Source organism: Gambusia affinis, linkage group LG17 (assembly GCF_019740435.1).
Source record: "Gambusia affinis linkage group LG17, SWU_Gaff_1.0, whole genome shotgun sequence".
NCBI lineage: Eukaryota > Metazoa > Chordata > Actinopteri > Cyprinodontiformes > Poeciliidae > Gambusia > Gambusia affinis.
Window position 1 is genome coordinate 20,252,485 of NC_057884.1, and position 22,199 is coordinate 20,274,683.

At 35.8% G+C, this 22,199-nt stretch overlaps 1 protein-coding gene across 4 annotated transcripts in view; it reads right to left on the reverse strand.

The window, feature by feature from the left end:
• Positions 1 to 567: 567 nt before the first annotated feature.
• The window catches only part of LOC122847096 (transmembrane protein 230-like), a 37,885-nt gene continuing 16,253 nt past the window's right edge, over positions 568 to 22,199 (reverse strand). The window contains exons 1-4 of one of the 4 annotated variants that reach the window (XM_044144459.1): positions 6,932 to 7,073; positions 5,028 to 5,142; positions 4,081 to 4,203; positions 568 to 1,172 (exon numbers count right to left, since the gene is read on the reverse strand). In XM_044144459.1, coding sequence (XP_044000394.1) covers positions 1,032 to 1,172; positions 4,081 to 4,203; positions 5,028 to 5,108 — 345 coding nt within the window. In that variant the 5' untranslated portion in view covers positions 5,109 to 5,142; positions 6,932 to 7,073 and the 3' untranslated portion in view covers positions 568 to 1,031. Of the gene's footprint in view, positions 1,173 to 4,080; positions 4,204 to 5,027; positions 5,146 to 6,931; positions 7,074 to 22,199 lie in introns of those variants that run through there. The other 3 variants (XM_044144457.1, XM_044144456.1, XM_044144455.1) reach the window with 3 other exon arrangements.

Consider the following 22,199-nt stretch of genomic DNA (forward strand, 5'->3'; position numbering starts at 1 on the left):
TACTCAAGTTAAAGTAAAAATAGCTATCCAGATAAATTAAGTGAAAAAGCATTTGTTAAAAAGGCAACAGACATATTAACAAGGCAATCAGACACAAAAAAGAAAGTTTTTCTACATTTTATACCAATTTATTTAATTAAATACCAATTTAATTAATTTGGTATTTAATTAAAATACCAACTCATGCTTGTATTTTAAAGATTAGAATAAAATTTTGTTTAGATTTTACATGATAAATAACTCCAAATTAAGCTAAAAGAAAAAACCCACAAATTACACTTTTCACCACAAAATGTAACAAATATTAACGGAATGTTAGTAATATTAACACAGTATATATATTTTATATAATAATTATTAGCAATACTGATATCAAAAATTTCAGAAATTGAAAAGCCAAAAATGAAATAAATTTAGAAATTTACCTCATCTCAAAATTTTAGATTTTTTTTTTCTAGCAAATTTTCAAACTTGATTTTTCTAGAAAATCTCAGATTTTTTGTCAGAAATTTACTCCCCTATTTCCCCATCATCTATAATCTATAACATTTAATAAACACACCAACATTTTATTTTCTGCTTCATTGCAGCAACGTCAAAACATTCTTTATTGCCACTCCAGCATAATAAAGAGAAACATTCTAAACACAGAGCAAGAGTACAAACACTTTAAAACAATATACCTGCACACCATACAAAAAAATCTACTTTTGATTTATAATGCAAACACTCTGTCCCAGAAGAACCGGTAAGGATGAGAGTATAGAGCTACAGCTGCCTTGGAGCGACGGTAAATAATACGTTAGGATTTCTGTGTCGAGCTTTTGCAGGCCTGCTTCCTCTGCTGCTAATAAAGCAGCTTGAGTCTCTGAGGTCAGTCGTGCTTCGGCGTGGAGGCCAATAAAGCGAAGAAGAAACAAGAGCAAACAGTTATACATTTCTGCAACGTTTCAGCAAAGCTCCGACATGTCGGCCTCCACTGCTCCGTTCGTTCTGCTACATTCGATTCAGAGAGCAAACAGACGCTCGGGTCAGTCGCCAAAGTCCGGGATGTCATCGTAGGAGTAACCGCGGTAACCCTTGGCGGCGTAGTAGGCGATCCTGAGGTGGTAAAAGCCGGGCAGGAAGACCAGGAGGCCTATGACGATGACAGGGATGGTGCGGTCGGGATTCTAGGAGCAAAATAAAAAAAAAATAAACAAACATCAAATAGAGAAGGTGAAAATGAAAAAGCAAGGTAGGAAAATGTGAAACAGAAGCACAACAGGAGGCTTTGTGTTTATGCAAACCATGAGTCAGTCAGGGTGCATCGCTGGACTCCACCACCAGATGGCAGCATCATGCACCGAGTCGATGCAGGTAGGCGTGCCTGCTGGTTTTCAGAGGTGCACTGCAGCATCACTGCAGCATCACTGCAGCATTAAGGCTTTAAAACAATCTGGTTTTCTGTGTTGGTGCAGAACTAAAGCCGCAGTGCAGAACTTTAAATCTACATCTTTAATTTTCCTCACTAAAAACAAGGGAATTGATCTTGTTTGGTAGGTAAACTCTTTCCTTCAGTGCTGGCTGTTCAAAAACCGTAATTGAGATTAATAAGAAAAATAGATAAAACAAAACTCCTTCATCAATCAACTCTGACAACTTTTCACCAAACAAAACTTCTACTTAACTAACTGTAATCCTGTAACCTGGTGCTGGAAGATTTACTTCCTTTACTCGTTTTTTTAAAGAAATTAAAACTTGGAGCAAGTTAGTGAGTCAGTGAGTGAATTAGCGAATGACCAAGTTACTGAGTTAGCGAGAGGCTGAGTGAGTTAGCAAACTACTGAGTTACCGAGTGAGAGAGTTACTAAGAGAGTGAGTAGAAGAGTTAGTAGTAACTGAGTGAGTCAGTCACTGAGTTAGCATTCCAGCAAATTAGCGACTTACTCACTGAGTGAGTGAGTGAATATAAGTGAGTGAACGCATTAGTGTGTTAGTAGTGAGTGAGTTACTTAAATCTTGCTACCTTGCCAACTACTTAATACTCAGCAAGTTACTCTGATAATAGATATGTAAAGGATTGTGAGTGAGTGAATGTGAGTGAAGGTGTTAGTGACTGAGTGAGTCAGCGAGTGATGGAGTTAGTGAACAACTGAATAACTTACAGAGTGAGTGAGTGAGTGAGTGAATAGGAGTTAAAAGAATTAGTAGCTGAGTGAGTCGGTAATTGAATGAATTAGCAAGCGAGAAAATAAATGAGTGACTTACTGAGTGAGTATAAGTAAGTAAACGAGTTAGAGAGTGAGTGCGTTAGTGAGCTACCGAGTGAGTGACTGAGTGAATGTGAGTGAAAGTGTTAATAAAAGAGTGAGTAACCAAGGGAGTTTGTGAACAACTGAATGAGTTAGTGACTTACTACGTGAGCTAGTAGCAACCGAGTAAGTCAGTAATTGAGTGAGTTAACAAGTGAGAGACTGACTGAGTTAAAGAATGAGTCAACGAGTGAGTGAGTGAGTGAGTGAGTGAGTGAGTGAGTGAGTGAGTGAGTGAGTGAGTGAGCGAGCGAGCGAGTGAGTGAAAGTGTCAGTCGTGAGTGAGTGAGCAAAGGAAGGCAAGTGAGTTAGTGAGAAAGTTAGTGAGCTACCGAGTTACCAAGTGACTGAGTTACTTACAGACTGAGTGAGTTAGTAAGAAACTGAATGACTAACCAAATGAAAGAGTGAGACGCCAAGTGAGTGAATGATTCTAAGCAAGTGAGTGAACGAGTTAATAGTAAATGAGTGTGTCACCGGGGAGTTAGCAATCAGCTAAATGAGTTACTAAGCAAGTGAGACACTGAATGAGTGAGTGAAAGACTCAGTGAGTGAGTGAGTGAGTGAGTGAGTGAGTGAGTGAGTGAGTGAGTGAGTGAGTGAGTGAGTGAGTGAGTGAGTGAGTGAGTGAGTGAGAGTGAAAAAGGCAGTTGAAGGAGCAACTTGTGTCTAATTTAAATATTTGTCGAATCCTGAAATATAAATGTATTTCTGTCATTCTTGTTACCATCAGTGAAGCTTTTTCTTTGTCCAATCTGAGGTTTGGTTGTTTTAGCTGCAGCTATTTTCAACTTTTGCCCAAAAACAGAGGCAGACGTCACACTAATTATCAGGCTGAAAGCAGCCATGTTTCATGCAGGTGAGGCAGCTGAAGCATCCTCAGGTTTCACAGCTCAGCGGGTCGACTAATGGGACCAAGCCAGCGGTAAATTCTGCTCCACCTGGACTTTTCCTGCTACAATACGGTAAAAATATCTGTAGCACCCAGTGGCATAAATTATAAAAACAGATCATGTGTAGCTTAGGGTACCTGACTTACTACTTTACTGAGTCCTTACAGCTGTTTAAATAAAATAAAAGACTCTCTACTTTCAGGAAGTGGTTCAAAAGTACCACAATCCAATAAAAATCCATATAAAATGTAAAATATTTCTATAATTTCTTAATCTAATAATAGATATGTTAAGGATTGTCATCTTTTAACATAATTAAGAGCATATTTTAATTATTTCACTCTTCTGTGGGGCCACAACTGCAACAATTCAATATATAATTTGTTAAATACTTCCATATTTAAACCTGAAGTCATTATACAGTAGAATAAAAGTATTTTAAAATAAAAATTTGTTACTTAATATTTCCCCTTGCTACTAGCAACAACCTGTACAAATCACTAGACTGTAATGATAAAATTACATAAAAACACAATTATTTGGTTTTCTGTAAAATGTATACACATTTCATGAACATTTTTACATTTAACTATTTAATTATTGTATTTATTAAAACATTGATATTTTTTTAACGATTGCATGTAATTATAATTTTATTTAAATCATTTCTGAAGGTCTTTTAGGGTTTTTCTTTGTACTGTAATTGCTTTAACAAAAAATTATTTCCCAATATTTGACCATTTTTAGGCAAATATTGACATAGGAATCATGCAGGCAAAAAATGCTACAAAACTAAAACGAACCAGCGCTAAAAACGCATAATTTCCAGACTTTAAATGTGAAAAACTTCAAGTTATTGAGCCAAATAACTCGAGAAGAAACTTCAAACTCACCTCGACGTTGATGATCCCGGCCAGAAAAAGGGCTCCCAAAAGGATCAGCAAGGAGCCAATCAGGAACAAGATTACTGCCACGCCAATCGCCTTGTACGGGATCTTTGGTGGACTCTTCTTGAACTAGCAACACAGAAAATTTTGTTATTATGCAGTAAAACAGAAAAGCTTTGCAATCAGAATATAACTTGGCACCAATTCAATTAAACATTTTGAACTTAAAGTTGATATCCGATATCAATATCTGTATCGGTTCTGATGCTATGCTTTAATTATTTTACATTACATTTATTATTCCTTTCTGAACCATTTAACACAAGTTTGTTGCAGTTTATTTTAGGAATGCGCCAATACAAATATTTTGGCCGATACTGATATTTGATATAAATATTGCTTTTATTGCAGATACCCAATATTTATTAATATTATATATATTTATCGTTTTGGCACCTTTGGGAAAAAACAGCAACAATATGGAAATTAATATAGGTTGTTAACATTCTCAGTTTTATTTTGCGAGCCGATACCGATATACTTTAAAAAAGAAAAATCTGCCGATTCCCATGTTAATGCCGATATATCATATCTCTAGTTAATTTTGACATATTTGACCAAAATAATCAACTTATTGATTTTGTCACATTTTTTTTATTATTTATTTTTATTGACTATTATAGTCCTAATTGCAATGACTGAACAAATTAAAGTTGGTTTTACACGTTTGACCAAATTTTATTAAGTCAATGGTGTAAAGTTATCAAATAAATTTGTAATTTAATACACTTAAGCAAAAAAAAAAAAAAAAGAGACGTTTAAGTCAATCCTGCGCCTGTTCGGTATCAGATGATACTAAACCTCAGATATCGGTATCAGAAGTGAATCAGTGCTAATTCTAACTGCATAATCAATCAATAAAAATGTTAAAAACGTAACGATGAGGCGCTGACCTGCAGGTCGATGTAGCCATCGTCATCAGCTGCCAGTCGGGAATACTTCACCTTGTTGTTGGATAATCCAGCTGTCAACATGTTGCTTCCAGCTGCTGTTAGCGTAGCATAACAGCTGCTAGGGGAGAGAAACACAGGCTGGTAATCCCAGTCATTTACAGCTTTTTATACAAGTTCTGATTAATCCAAACAAATAGAAACCTGGCAAATGAACAAGGTCGATATGAAATCTGGAAAAGTTTAGTAGTAGTTTAGTAACATCCAGGTGTGGATAAATCAGGAAGTACATCTGTATTTATATCGCTTATTTACTGCTCCAGTTGCATTCAACCGTCCACCTCCTTAAAGTTTAACTTTAAAAACTTTATAAATATTAACTCTTTTAAAAATGGAAAAACCTGAACAGAGAACTCCAGAAATTTGAGTGAAAAAAAGCAAATGCTTACTAAACAAAACTTTAACATGACTGCAGCAATTGATTTACAAGCGAGGTTTCTACAGATTTTCCTTTTCAATATTTTAAACTTTTTCATTATGAAATTCAGTTAATAATAATTCCTTATCTAGATGGTAATTTACTGCTTTCCATATTTATTTAGGTTCTCAGGACAACAAAACAAGACAATGACAGCTGAAAAATTAATCTAAAATCTAAATATGAAAGGATTGAAAGGTTTTTTTCAGAGTAAAATAACCTTATTGAAAATGTTTCCATAAAATCCAAATTTTCTATTGAAGAAATAAGAAAAAGGAAGAGAATCTGGAACAAGTTTTGGGTTCAGAATTAGACAAAGACTTGAAAAGGTGAAAAATGCATTTGAATTTTACCAGTCTGTAAACTGTTAAATAGAAACATTTAAACCAAGTTGGAGACAATAAGTTACCTCATTGTTAATTGTTTTGTAAATGTGAACCTTCTTAGGGTGATTTGCACAACTAATTGTAGAAATTATTTCATGAAATTCAAGTTTTTAACTTCCAAAAATAACTGTGTGGAAACATTAACAGTTTAATCTTTTTGGCAGATATAAAAACGTCTAGAAGTAAAATATCACACTTTTCAAGGCTGCAAAGGAAACTGCAGTTTAGGAGCCAAAATAAAACATTCTGAAGCTGTTGAGCTTAAATCCTTGAAAAACCCTTTGTTAAATAAATAAATAAATAAAAAAAACATTCTGAAAAAGGAGAGAAAAAGTAAACCTCCTAGCGAACTAACAGGCTTCTTAATGTGTTATGAGTGTCTACAGAGATATTTAGGACTCCATTTATGAATAAATTTATACCTAATGGGTTGAAAATATTCTCAAATTGTGTGGTGTGCTGTCAAAGTTACATCTTTTTGCGTTTTTATGCTAAAACCTGGGTTGTTCATTCTTTTCTAGCTTACTAAGATGACTAATAAGGGGATTAGTTGCCTTGTGCCTTATGTGATGTCATCGTTAAAACCTGTTCTTGTGAAGGTAGTTTATCTCTTGTTCAAATAATTACAGAAACACTAACAGGAAAACTGAATAAGGCAGGTTCTATAGGTAGAGGTTGAAGCAAAAGTAAATTTTATTGATTATAATAATAAATCTGAGTAGCAGCTTTAAGTCGCAAATCGTCTTAAAAATGACGTAACAGTATAAGATAAAAAATTTTAATACAAGTTTAATCAGTCGTCAAACTGAAGATATTTTTAAAAGGCGCCCGGGTCTCCTAATACTGAATAAGGAGCATTTTTAAATCGCTTAGCTTATATATGAAGGGTTATTCACTCAACTAAAAGGCTCTTGGTTGATTTTATCGTTTTAGCTGCCTAATTAGCTCAAGCATTAGCCTCCAACAAGTTATGCTGGGAGAAATAAACGAAGTACAAAAATATACGGACACGACTGCTTTGGTTCCGCCGCTGACTCTCTTACCTTTACATGAGGCAGAATAAACCCAATTAGCGTCGCTCTGTTGCTAAGTTCTGTCCCATCCACAGTGTCTTCATTGAGGGAAAAACTTCCTTGTTTTTCCTTCACGGCGCATGCGCACATGCAAATTCCGTTTGTTTCCTGTCTAATCACGGTCACGTCGAGCCGTGATTTAAAGAGGAAGAAAACAATTAATTAAAAGTTATTTGTAATTCGTTTTTAGAAAGATAATTATCGGCATTACGGCGTTATTGTGAATAAAACCAAATTTTCTACATATATATATTTTAAATAAATGTCTTTTAAGGTTGAATATTACCACTTCATAAACTATACACGTGGATGAACAGCTGAATATAGATACCGTAAAGTACGGTAAAGTGTACCGTACTTTACCATTCCGTAAATCGTACCGTTGTTACCGTTATTTTTCGAGTTTTGTAAATTTTCTGAGGTTCAAAAGTAAAAGGTTTTCAACTTTTGCAACTCAGAAAATTCCATGTTTTCTGAGTTTAATCTCAAAATTTCTGAGATTTTTTGAGCAAATGTTTCAACTTTTGAAACCCAGAAAAGTCTGTTTTTTTCTGAAAAATGTCTCAGATATTTTTTTGCAGAAATTAATAAATTTTTTACATATCTGCAACGGCCCCAATTAATTTGTTGCCATAGATTTACTACAACAAAATAGTGAGAAAATATTTTATATTAGCTTGTGTTGTCAGCAATATTAGCTCGAAGTCCCAATTGGACTTTGAATTGAGACATGCTGATTTAATTAGATTGATGTTATTCCTGAAGTTTCTGAATATAAACATTACTAAAAATTTAATATTTAAGTCTCATTTAATGTCAGACAAAGGTAGTAATGAAATGTAGTTATTTGCTTTTTTACAGCTGCTGACGGATGAGTAATATGTAGAAAAATGATTTCTCACTCAGCTTAAAGCATTGTTTACTGAGACACTTCTACTGCATCCTTGAAAACAACATGCTGACTTGTTCCATGAACAAGCCTCCCACCTCCGACTGCAGGGAACAATCTAAAATTTACCGTCTGTCTCTGCACAGGAAACCAAGGACGTCCCATAACAACGAACGGCACTCAGACAAACTCCTTACCGTCATAAATAAGGCGACACAGTTGAAGCAGCAACACTTTAATCATTGTGGAAACCAAAAAAATAAAAGAATGTAATGTTAAAAGCTTTGACCATCACTGCACACTCCAAACTGCGTGTCAGCAACATCCTTTTCTTTCTATATTAAATCAGACTCAACATCTGCACAGCTGAGGATGTATGAAGAGACATGACAGTGTATGTTTAGTAATCCTATTCCTGAATTACGAGCTGATACTTGTTATTTGATATCAGAGCTGTTACAATTAATAAAACAGATACAAATAAATGAACTAAACCTCCTAAAGAGGGAGTATTATGTGTTTTCCAGGCACATAGTGCCATTTTATAGCACAATTAAGTAACTAAGTTACCTTCAGTTGTTATAAAAATGCTATATATAAAATTTGACTTAAAAGAAAATTTACCTTGTAAATTAATGCCTTGAAATTGGGCCTCTATCTCTGTAAGAAGCTGCTGCTCTTCCTGAAACTCCGCCTCTTTTGACCCTTTAAGTGAATTTTTACCAGCGTTTCACAGAGAAGCATCTCGTTTCTTGAGCTCAGCGGTTCCACCAGGTGTTTGCTAATTGCTGCTGGCTAGTTTGAAGGAGATGAGAGGGGGAGTCATGGCTTAGAAACTGCAGCTGTGAGGTGGAGCTGCGTCTCGAAGGCGGAGCTAGGTAAAATCAGGCGTTTTGTACAGCTGAATGGTTGCCATGGAGATTAAAGGATTTCTCAAACATGCATGAAAGAATCAAAGCAACTCTCCAGGTTTTTGTTTTTTAACATTATGACAGAATGTAAAGCTCAAAGAAATAAACTTTACATAACACTGCCCCATTAAGGCATCCATATATTATCTCATGGCTGTTTAATAACAGGTTCTGGCTTCTGCTCCCTAAAAAGTGGCTGCAGGAATTGAATCCCTGCATTTCTTCCAAGCCGCATTTTCTGGTATGGAAAATATCAAATGTCTAGCAAGGTCCTATTCTCACCGCTGACAAAACCTGAGCTCCTGCTGCTGTGACGGTTAAAAATAAAAAACCTCTGTGAGGCGGAAAGGCTCCTCTCGCTGCGGGAGGGCTGGCAGGAAACTCGGCTCGCCTCGGGCTGCTGAGTTCCCGACAGCTTCTGATTTATCTGAGCATCTCTTAGTCTCATTTTAGATCTCAGAGATCATGTTAGAGCCTTGTAACCCAATATGAAGTAAAACAAACATTTCTATGAGAGGTCTGCAGGAATTCTGCATCTAGGAAGTCGGATTTGACCTAAACTGCATGAACTCCTCTGGACGAATGGGTGGAAACCTGCTGAAACGACAACTGTTAGTTATGAACTCCAAAAATCTGCAAAAAATAAATAAAATCTACAAAAGAGAGGTAAAGAATAAAGAAGCCAAAATATGTCAAAAGACCAAAACTGAGTGTTTTAAACATGCAAAACATCATCCAATCAGCGTAATGTATGAAGATTTTATGATTTCCATATATATACAGTAAAAGTCCTAATTTCTTTAGATTTAAAAACTGGTTATCCAAACTTTCTGAAAATCCTTTGATGTTATTTTCTTCTTTCTGTTGCTTTTTCACTCATTTCAACCATTTTCTGTTTGTGCAGCCTGTCTTTGTGAGCTGCAGTGTTTCCATGTAAAAATATCAAGTTAAATTTATTCCTAAAACATAAATTACCAAACCAAAGCAGCCCAATTTTAAGCTTAATATTTACTCCATGCAAACAGGTTAGTTTTCTACTTTAATGTTTTGCGGCGTAAGATTAGAAAGAACATAATCCCTCTGTTTGCAGAGTTTAATACAGTCCTGAGGACGTTTCAGAGAAATCCCAGCCATTAGCGTCTGGCTCTAAGCATTGTTTCCACTTCATTTCCTTCTTACTTACGTCTGTCTTTAGCAAACCCCAGAGTCTTTTCAAGTTAATGAAACCAAAGGGCTCGTTTCAAATCCTGTTTGGCTCATCTCTAAATGCATTTGTTGAATAATTGGGTACACAGTACGCATTAATTCAGCAGGTTAAATAATACCGTAGCTGCTCTCTCACTTCTCTCCAGAGACGTTTCCATCTCAGGGAATTAAATTAGGATCGATATAATCTCTCTGGAATACATTTAGCTGCGTCTCTGCAGGTCGGCTTCATGGAGGGAAAGTCCAGGAGGATTCCTGAGCTTTTATGATGAAAAGCATCTTGAACTGGTTTGTTACTGGAATCTGCTGCACAAATAAACTTGACTGATTATATTATATTATGAAATGTGTAAGATGGCTCCCCAACCCATATTTTACTATTTCCCTTTTCCCCCCTCTTTTCTTTTTCTTTCAGTTTTTCATCCTTTTTCCCGTTTTTCTTTTTTCCCTCTTTTTTCTTTTTCTTTTAGGTTTTTATTTTTTATTTTTTTGCTTTTTTTCTTTTACTTTCAGTTTTTTTTCTTTCAGTTTTTCTTTTTTTCTTTCAGTTTTTCTTTTTTTCTTTCAGTTTTTCTTTTTTTCTTTTTCTTTCAGTTTTTCTTTTTTTCTTTTTCTTTCAGTTTTTCTTCTTTTTTTTTTCTTTCAGTTTTTCTTTTTTCTTTCAGTTTTTCTTTTTTTCTTTTTCTTTCAGTTTTTCTTCTTTTTTTCTTTTTCTTTCAGTTTTTCTTCTTTTTTCCCCTGTTTTCTTCCTTCTTTTTTCCTCTCTTTCTTTTCTGTTGGATTGGAACAGATTGTTTGTTTGGTTTCTGCGACAAAACAGAAAATCATTTGATTTGCTGTATTGGTAATTAAGTTCTTTCACTTAAAAATTTCATATTCTAATTTCTACAGAGTGGCACAATTTTTCCTTCCACTAAACTTTCCTTTAATGTTTGTAGCCAGCTTCCTTAGTGATAAATTTTTTTGGTCTCCTGGATAACTGTTTAATCTTCAGTCTTCCCCGTAGTAATACATTTTCAGATAAACTAAATTCCCCTGTTATTTGTGAAATATTTTTCCTTCCACTAAACTTTCCTTTACTGTGTTTGGAACTTCCTTCATTATTGATAACTTTTTGTTCATTACCTTTATCCTGCCTGCTACTACGTCAGCAGAACCTCCCTTGATTATTATATAATTATAAATACATTAAATTCTCTTGTTGCTTTTTTCCTTCCACTAAACTTTCTTTTAATATGTTCATCTCCAGTTTTCTTAGTAGTAACATTTTGCAGTTTGTGCTGTCTGCTCAGTCTTCAGTCTTCCCCATAATAACTGTAAATTTTCTGAGAAATTAAATGTTCTTGTTTGTGCACATTTTTCTTCCTTCCACTCAATTTTCCATTAATGTTCAGAGCTTTTATGGCTTACTCTCTTTTTGGAAGATGTCTAACTTTCAGCTTTCTCCATGATCTTAAAAATGTATTAAAATCCTCTTTGTTTCTCTTATGCAACATCCACATTTTAGAGACAACAAATTTAACCTTGTGGATTTCATCGCTGAGAAAAAATAACCAGCAGCATGGGAAGCTCCTAGCAGGGTGGTATTTATAATTTCTTGTATTTGGATGCAGATAAAATAAATTCTACTCTGCTGAAGGTTGACCTGCTTGCCGTGGGAGTATGACTAACACTGACTGCATTAAAATTCACCAACATCATCAAATAAATGCAAGAACGGATGACAGATGCCTCAAACATTTATGTAGTTTGGACGGTTTTAGAGAAACAAACAGAAACATTGCCAGAATACGCAAAAATTATACTCTAGAGTAGCACTACTTCAACATATTTTTACTCAAGTAAAAGCAAAAAATAGTGACTGATTGATTAATATTTCAAAATTACATCATCAGACGGATCAAAATATAAAGTTAAGTGGACATTTTGGTATTTTAAGGACAAAAATTACAATAATTAAAAAATAAAAGAATATTTTTCAAAATTAATTTTTATTTCACGAGTGTCAAACTCCAGGTCAAGCTGTAGCTTTTATGAGACCAAATGACACCAACGAGTTCTTCCAATTTCTCACAAATCTGAAAAAGTCGCACAAAATCAACAACTCTCCACATTTATCTCTCATTTTACTGGAAATATTCTCAAATTTGGTCAAAAACATTGGGTCTTGGGCGTACTGTGGTGGCGTAGGGGATAGCGCGGCCCACATTTGGAGGCCTTGGGGGTCGTCGGGGGTTCGATTCCCGGGCCCGGCAACGTTTGCCGCATGTTTTCCCCCTTTCCTGTCAGCCTACTGTCATATAAGGGACACTAGAGCCCACAAAAGACCCCCTGGAGGGGAGAAAAAACCCCAAAAAACATTGGGTTTACATGAGTTGATGTCCATAACCGATACGGCAAGCAATAAAATGTCATATTTAACATCAAATATTGCAAAAATTCCTTACAAACATTTCTAAACTGGAACAAAATCTGTAATTTTGATTGAAAAAAAAAAAAACACTATAAAAATCACAAAATTGGATGTGCTGTGGTGGTGCAGGGGTTAAGCACCACCCACATTAGGAGGCCTTAGTCCTCGACGCGGCCGTCGCAGGTTCGATTCCCGGCCTGGCGACCTTTGCCGCATGTCTTCCCCCTTCTCTCATTACCCACTTTCCTGTCAATTAACTATCAAATAAAGACCACTAGAGCCAATAAAACCTTTAAAATATATCACAAAATCCTGGAGGAACAGCAATTTATTGACATTTTAAAAGTTTTATTGGGTTTATCGAAATATTCTGGCACAACCGGCCCTTTAAGAACAGATTTTTGATATGGACCAAAATGAAAACGAGTTTGATGCAACTGGTTAAATTTTGGTTAAACATGTTAATTTTTCATTCAGTGGGTCGAAAATAAAGAAATTTTACTCAACTAAGTGTAGAAATACTTCATAATAAAATGAAAAAGTACAGAGCAATAAAAATACTCATAAAAGTAAGTTTTTTTCAAAAGGTTACTCAAGTGAATGTGGGTTTTAAGTAATCACATTTACTTGAGTAACTTTATTGAAAATATTTACTTTTTAGAGTATTTATATATATATATATAATCATAATAATAATAACTTGAATAACTTTATTACAAAGAAATTTCTACTTTTACTTTAGTAAAATTTCTGAATTTTCTTAAAATAAAAAAATAAAAAGTCCACCAGACGAAGACACTGACCTGCAGTTTTTGTTACAGTTTCTGGTTTTTTGAAGGTTTGTTGGCTCCAGAGGCCTTTATTTGAAAGTAGTTAGACAGGAAACAGGATAATGAGAGACGGGAATCGAACCTGTGACCACCGCCATCAGGATTATGGCCTCAATACGTGGGTGGTGCTTTTCCCCTGCGCCACCACAGCACCCAGTCAAAAGTTTTTATTGAAAGGAAATGATTTGGAAACATTTTATTTTGCCTGATTTTGTTATTTTTTGCTGCCTGTGTGAATTATCTTAAAATACCAACATTTCCATTTCCAAATTTCCAAATTGACATTTTGGTCTGCCTGATGATGTCATTTTAAAATATTAAATCTTTGATAATTATATCAGTTACCAAATACCTTTTTGCTCTTACTTGAGTAAAAGTACTACTAGAGTGCAACTTTTGCAAGTTATTGTGACAAAATTATTATACTTGAATTGTTCCTTTTTGTTACTTAAATGAATTATGGCAATTTTTATCCTTAAAATACCAAAAATTTCCATTTTACTTCAGATTCTGGTCCGTTGGATGATGTAATTTTTGAATATTAAATCATTTGATTAGTCACTCAGTACTTCGTCGCCTTTTTACCAGAAACTTTTTACTCTGGAGTCATTTATTTTTTTACCTTTACTTGCTGAAAAACATTTTGAGGTAAAGCTACTCTGCCCACCTCTGAATGTAATTAAGTAAATGCAACTCGTTTCTACCCAGTTCTGGTTTCCCTCTTCCTGAGCCGGCGGCGTGACGATGCGAACCGTTAACGGAGGTCAGGACGCGCCAAACGCACCGATGACATGGTGAGGATGATAAACAGGATACTCTTCTCTCGGGTTTTTGTTTCAGGCTGATTTATTTATAGACTCTTCGACGGGTCTGCAACTTTACCACAGGTGTGTTTGTGATCAAACTTTCCCCTCCTTCAACTCTGCCTCAGACGCGACGCAGAGGTAATATATTTATCTTCAGTGACAGAGACGTCTCGTGTGTCTGCTGCCTCTGGCCGCATCGATCCAAGCTATAGATCTTCCTGCTTTGTGGTTTTCTGTTGCAACTTTTTTGTTGTGCATTTTTCTCACATCGTCCTCCTTCAACTCTGCATTGTGTTTTCCAGTTGCTTAAAAACGGGGGAAACGACGGGGATGGTTGTTAAGAAGCAGACGTATAATTGTTAAAAGCGATTGATGTCTATAAAGTCCAGGACTAACAGATAGAAATCTTTTCAAACTGCAAACAATTTTCTCAGGATTGGACGTTCCAGCAAATTCCCTCCAAGGTCGCCAACATAATGATTTCTGAAATTGCAAAAAACCCAAGATGTCCATCTGAGACGCTACAGGCTTTAGTTTGCATATTAAATGTTAACATTTTAGATGACAGAGTAAAGTTGGGCATTTATTGCATCATTTGCCATTCATCGTGATCAAAATAAGAATTTTAATTTATTGCTGTCATCAAAAATTCCAATTAATGATGCTTAAAATCATCAGGATTGTTAGCTTTAACTGTTCTTACAATTAAGATATTCCCCCAGGAAACTTGCTATTGTGGTGGTGCATTCAGGCGGTCGTACGTCCAGCGACCCGCCGCGTTTTTGAGTTAAAAAACGTTTAAAATTGACAGGAAATTTGAATATATCACTTGATAATTAGTGTTTTTTGAAGAGTAATACTGGAACACAAAATACAAAGCCTTAAAAAAATGCAAACATTTTTAAAATCTTAAATAAATAAGCAACGCTTAGCCTGGTGGGGACACAATTAAAGCCTGGTGCCCCGCCAGGCTTATAATACACTGGGGGAAACCCCAAATTCCAATTAATGATGTTTAAAATCCTCAAGATTGTTAGCTTTACTACTCTCTTCACTGTTTTTACAATTAAGGTATCAATAAATATGAAAATATTTGTGCAGGTGAAGGTCGAGACACTGAATTGGTCCACCGTGTTTCTGTATTAAAAGATGTAATGCTTATAGGAAATTTAAACTATTACTGGGTAATTATGTTATCTTTTGTTCTGAAACTCTCCCACTGGTCACACTTTTATTGTCATAAACTCCCATTAGATTTCAGACAGCATTCCTGTGGTTTGAAAAAACGACTCAGTGTTGCATTTAGTTTGTCAATCCTCCGTTTTCCTTCCATTTCTCTGCAGATTTTATGATTGAAACCATAAACTTTACATAACCTGCAGCCGAGCCGATGTTTGGGGAGTTTCTGCGTATTTTTTGCTACCTTTCTAGACGCAAATATCAGAACTCCTTAAAGGTCAGATTCCTCGCCACCTTGGCAGACGGGCGTCTGGAAGAGGCATTACTGCACCACGATTCCCACTGCATCCCCTCATAACTGATGTTGTCTCTCTCGCTTTGGCCGACTGCAGGCATTAAACCGATTACACTTCGGCAGAGTCTTCCTCTCTCTCTCCACTTCTGCTGCCAGGGGAAGACAAACACACAGCCTCCACTTGGCACAGAAATATGTTTTGTTGCTATCAGCTTCAGCTGGTTAAATACTTAATTATTCACAGGTAGGCGAAGGTTTGTGTTGGTGAGATTAGGACACCTAATTGTGTCTTTGCAGAGACGATTTGCCTTCCAATGAACGTCAAGAGGAAATTAAGGGTAGGAATTTATCATTTTGCCCATCATTTATCATGATCAAGATAAGACTTAACAAATATTTTGATAGCTTCAGTTATTATATACCAGCAGCAGCGGCGGCGGCGGCGGCAGCAGCGGCGGCGGCACACTGTATTTGGTAAATCTGGTCTTTGCTCTTCATCGGTTCTTTTCCAGCTGACTGCCTTTTGTTTGACTTTTGTGTCCGCTCTGTGGTTGGGACAAACAAATATTTGACAACCCGTTCCATTTATAATTCTACTATATAGATCTGCTTTTTCCACTCAGCCTTTAATCTTTTGAAGCGAACTCTCTAAAATGTGAAGAATGAGCCATAAAGTGCTTTTGATCAGCTGTTATGCTTTCCTGAAAGTTTTGTGACTCAACCTCTGCAGTTTATAAGGTGCAGTTCACCTGGATGAACCTCAGTGTTTTTATGGTTTTTGTCTAAATTATTTATATTAAAATGACACATCCCACACCAGATGGGAATAAATAATAATAAATAGTTATTATTTGAAGCTCAAAGCATCTGAAGTCTGATTTATTTATTATTGGTTCTTCTCAGACTTAAAGGATATCTGTTAGGGGATTCCACATGGTTGTATTCTTGGCCCACTCTTATTTTCCCTATGAACACGCTGCATTTTATTATTTAAATTTCACTCATTTCGCTCAAAGACAATTCTTGTACTTATGGTAGAAAAACTCAAAATCACTCGTATTCTTATTTTGTCCTCACTGTCTCGGCTGTGCTACACACAAACCCTGTTGCCATAGCAACTGACTGACAACAGTTCCACTAGTGCATTTGGATTCAACACCGAGAAACAAGCAAACATTTCCTGCACAAAGAACAGAACATTCAGTCCGTTACAGTTTTATTTTTTCAGGCTTGTTGTTTATTTTGCGATTATTAAAAACTTGCTTTAAAAAAAAAATCGCTGTGGTGAATTAGCTACTGCTGCTATTAGCAAAGCTAACACAGCAGTGTCGATTAGCTAATCTAAACACCGGATCTACTGATGATCTGTCAGATTTGGTGTGATTAGGTCACTTTTTTCTTTCTTTTTCTTTTACTGAACTGAAACACCAAATTCCACAGCACCTCTACATGTTAAGTTGTCATAGTCAAGCTAGCATAGCTGACCTGTTTACCTCTCCCTTGCCCTTTTTTATGAAAACTTTTTTCCCGACCTTGTTATCTTAGCTGTCGTAGTGTTTAGTAGTGTCGTACTCCTTTTTTCTTTTATATCTCACACGCACAACTAAACTTCTGCAGATTTTGTTGACAATTTGGCAGCTAAAATTAAGGATAGTTGTCGTTAGCGAGCATCTTTTTGTAACAAAGCATTACAGTTTCAGTGTTTTTCATATTGTTAGCCTAATAACATGACTGCATTTATTTAAATATTTAAAAATGTTTTAGAATAAATATGACTTAGAGAACTATGCTATTAGCCTAACGATATTTGCAGATGACAGTCAGATGCTTCAGCATGAATGGCATTCAAATATTGCTATTATATTTTAACAGAGTAAACGTAAAACTTTGATTTATGCAACTTGTTCCAACTCAGAAATGGGCTTTTTACTACTTTTGAGAAAAAATTTTCAACATTAATAACGAGAAATCATCGACAAATACTCTATTTAGGATTATTTAAAGTCAGCTTTCAGCAAAATGTATGGTTTGAAATATTTAAAAATTAAAACTAGTACAATAAACCTCATCAGAAGTTGCAGATATGCTGACTTCCTTCACATGCTGGATTGTGTAGATACTTTGTTTTCTCGCTCGACATTTTCAGCTCCAGCCAAATCTAAACGAGTTTACCGGCACACTCTCCCTTCTGAAACGGAAAGCAGTCTATGTAAAATTCGATCTTACTTGTCATCCCTTGTGATTTGGGACCAAGGAAATTGCAACTGCAAGCTTCGCTCACCTGACATTTTGACAAATGATGGTTCCAAGAGTAATAACTGGAAACGGGAAACAAAGCTTTTGGGTTTTCTTCAACGGGTTGCTTTATTGTTGTTGCTTTACTTTTTTTTTAAAAAAAATATGGAAAAATAATTATTTGAGAGTTTTGGGGCTTTTTTTTCATTTATAGAAATAGTTTTCCTGGGTTTTTAGAGTTGGTTATATTTACGTTTTTTGGAAAAAATTTGCTTCTGGAGTATTTTTACCAAGCTGTATTTTCTTCTTTTACTTGAGTAATATTATTGTGAAGTATTTCTGCTCTTACTTGAGTAAAAATTCTGTATTTTCTACCCAGTGAATGGAAAACAAACATGTTTTAACCAAAGACTCACCAAACGCAGACACACTGCTGCAGTTTTCCTTAAAGTTTTATAAGTTTTTTATTGAAAGAATCTGATTTGGAATTTTTTATTTGTATTTTTTGCCTGATTTTGTTATTTTTTTTGTTACTTTTATGAATTATTGTTGTTTTTGTTTGTAAAATACCAAAAATTTCCACTTAACTTTGTATTTTGGTTCGTCAAATGATTAAATATTAAATGATTGATAATTTGACCAGTTTCTCAGTACTTGCATAGACTGTTTTTTTGTTTTGTTTGTTGTTTTTTTTACCAAATACTGTTTTACTGTTACTTGAGCAAAAATATGTTAAAGTAGTGCTACTTTTACTCCCATTCAATCTGGTGATGTATTTAAAGAAACATTGAAACAAAAATTGCCGGTGTTTTTCCACACGGCTCTATGCAGTCGGATTGACTGCGTGTCGCTCTCTAAATGGAGCGACACTTTTATTTCACAGAATTAGTTAATTCATCTTATCTGAGCGTTTTATGCGTCTGTGGAAACGGCTGCATTGAAGGAAGGTTTTTCACAGACCATGACCTGCAAATTGGAAACCTGAACGTTTGTGGATCTTGTCAAATAAAAGAGAATTATAAATGTTGACACACGTTAAATGTTCAACTGGCAGAGATTGTAACACCCAGCAGGAGGCGCTGAGGAAACAATCGACAGCTGATGCAGAAAATATTTCATTTAATCTAAATCCAGCTTCACTTTAATCATCTCACTGAGAAAAGAGGAAAGATGTAAAAAGATGTAGTTTATTTTGTTTTCACTCCTATAAATTTAAAACCATTTACTGCTGCTTCCATGTAAAGTTCACTTCTCTTCCTTTTACGTGATTCAGTTGTTGGATTCTTTCATTTTGCATCTGCAGTTCTGCTTCCGGCTTTATTTGTGAATTTCTCCTTCTTAAACCTTGTTTTTGATCCAAGCTCTCATAGAAACGCAGGCGCCAGGGTCAGGTTCTTATTCTTGACATTAGTGCGGAGGCGAACGCTTCAGACGCAAATTCAAGTTTCTCCTAAACCGCCGACCCACGCAGAGCTGCACAAAAACAAACTGTCAGCTTCGCAGATTTCCGGGCAAATGTGTCATCCTGTTTCAAGGCCAACAGTTAAAAGGTGAAGAGCGTCTCGCAAAAGATTTAATCTCTTTTATGAAAGATGGAGAAAATACTGAACCATCTATTCTCATCTTACTGCAGGATTTATAGATGTAGTGAATTATATAAATGTAGTTTTATGATGAAAGAAATTCCCAATTTCAAGTGTAACAATAAACATTTGAATCGGAGAAATAAACTAAAACAAAAAAAACATTCACACACAAGATTCTTGTTTTGCTAAAATCTGACTTTTCACAACGTTGCTCATATTGCTGACTAAATGCAACAACATGTGACTTCTGTTTGAACATTTTACCAGTAATACTAGTATTTACGAGTACTGATATTAAATATCGTCACAAAGTCGTAACAACACGAAAGAAGCTAACAAAAAGAAAGTAATGGACATTTCTTGGAGCATTTTTCTGTAGAAGATGCATTTCACTGACAGACTTCTTTCATAATGTCATAATTATAATCTTTATTCTACATTGCCCCCTCCTTGACTATTTAGATTTCTTTTTTTGTCATTTACAAGCCGCGGAAGAACGACTCCGTTATCTAAATGAAACCTGGAGATGCAGGTATTATTGATTCAGTGCCGTGCGTCACAGCAAAGGGGGAAAATAACGTGGAAAAACCTTTAAATAACAACTCAAAACCGCAGTTTTTCCCACTCTCCGTGTCAGCTACGCTACACGCAGACTCGTTGCCGTAGCAACCGACAACTACGCCACTTTATGTTTCGGGATTCGACACCGAAAAACACTCAAACATTTCCCACAAAAAGAGAACAGAACATTCAGTCAGTTACAGTTTTATGTTTTCAGGCTTGGTGTTTATTTTTTATGATCGCTGTGGTAGATTAGCTATCGGTGCTATTAGCTGAGCTAACACTGCAGTGGTTGATTAGCTAATTTAAACACCTGATTTACTGATGATCTGCCAGAGTTGGTGTTCAGGTCGACCATTTTTTAACTTTTTAACTGAACTGAAGCACACAGAATTCCACATCACATCTTCATATCAGAATGTCATAGTCAAGCTAGCATAACTGAGCTACTTCCTTCAACCTCACTATTCTTTTTCCTGACCTTGTTATCTAGTTGTCATTGGGTTGATAATTAGTACCAAAACAAAGCATTGCTTTTTCTTGAATATATCATGCACATATTAGAGATTTAGCACATTATATTGACAACTTAACAGCTAAAACCAATGCTAGCAATCGGCAACCATCAGCTTATTGCCCTCCAACAGAGATATGGATCAACATCAAGATGCATGTTGGGAAAGATGGATGAAATATTTGCTACATTAATTATTCTAGAAAGACATTTATTACTTCTATTTTCATCACCAATTTTGGCATCATCAGTCCTCCATAGAATGATAGAAACTTGCACATTTTTAACAAGTTTTTATTAAGAAAAACTTGGTATTAGCTTAAACTTTGTTTTCTTTATTGGAAAAAAATAAAAAAGAAGAATGAACAAAAAAAAGATTAATTACAAAGAGGAACAAATTAAAGCAATGTAGATATTTTTGATTTTCTCTGATGACAGTGAAGCAATTTAATTATTCAAACAAACAAGTTGTTACAATGGAAAAAGATAATAATCATATGAGATGTGAGGCACTTTATGAGCTTATTTGGGCTTTTAGGTGGTTGTAATGTTTTGCTACTATTTAGTATCAATCAAGACATTTTTCTATCTCTAATATCCTCATTATTGGAACCGTAATTACCAGATCCAGCTCATAATTTTGTTATTAAACATGCAAACCAGAGAAGCAGCGCTCCACAGGAGGTTGGTGTGTAAGGATGCAGGCAGCCGCTCACACCTCAGAGCGTCTGGGAGGCGGAGCCAAAGCGGATCAGGTTGGTGGTCCACTCAGATTGTATTTTCTATCACAGGACGCAGTCGGACCGACTGCAGGCAGGAAAATCACTTCCTCCACTGCGTTCTCCGCGTTTTCTCTGGCTGCCTCGGTGACGAATGGCTGCCCTCGGAGAAAATTAGCTCAATTCTCTTCTCACACTCTCCAAAAATAAAGAAAAAATGAAAAAAGGTAAGACTTTCTTTTTCCTGTTTTTCATCCTGCAGCTTCCTTCCTGTATTAAGCTGCCAATCAGTGCAGTGAAGCTTCCAGTTTCTAAATATTTTGCTTGTAATTTGGAATGATTGAACATCATGAAAATGTAATCCTTAAGAGAAACAACAGGTAGGTTGATTTAGGATTTGGAAATTAAGATTAAAAATCCCTAAAACAAAATGCTAATTTAAATTTAGCGGTGGATTCCCGCGGATGCCTCCCATCAGGGTGAGTGCAGCGTAACCATGGATGTCGCTCAGGCATTGAATTATGAATTTCAAGCAGCGACTCATCCCTGAGGAGGACGGCCAACATTTTAGGAAACGGACTTCTTCTGATGCAATTCATCACTCGAGTGCTTTTCGCTCTGCAGACGATTCAACGACTGTTAGCATCACAGAGTCTGGAGACGCGCCGACGACTCTAATGTGAGTTATTATGAAGCTGCAGTGTTTAAGTTTTACAGAAATATGTTTGTCTTTGACATATTTGTTAAGTTGTGACCAGAGGTGGGTAGTAACTCCATTATATTTACTCGAGTAACATTTTTTGGTTTTTTAAATGTACTTTTTTTTTTCCCCACCAGGGGGTCTTTTTGTGGGCTCTAGTGTCCCTTATTCAACAGTAGGCTAACAGGAAGGGGGTCGGGAGAGGGGGGAAGACATGCGGCAAATGTCGTCGGGTCCGGGAATCGAACCCACGACGGCCGCGTCGAGGACTGAAGGCCACCCCGTACTTTTTACTTTTACTTGAGTAAAATTTCTGGATTTTCTCACCGCTGAATGACAAACAAACAGAAATTCACCAGCAGCTTTACTTAAAGTTTTTGGGTTTTTTTAAACT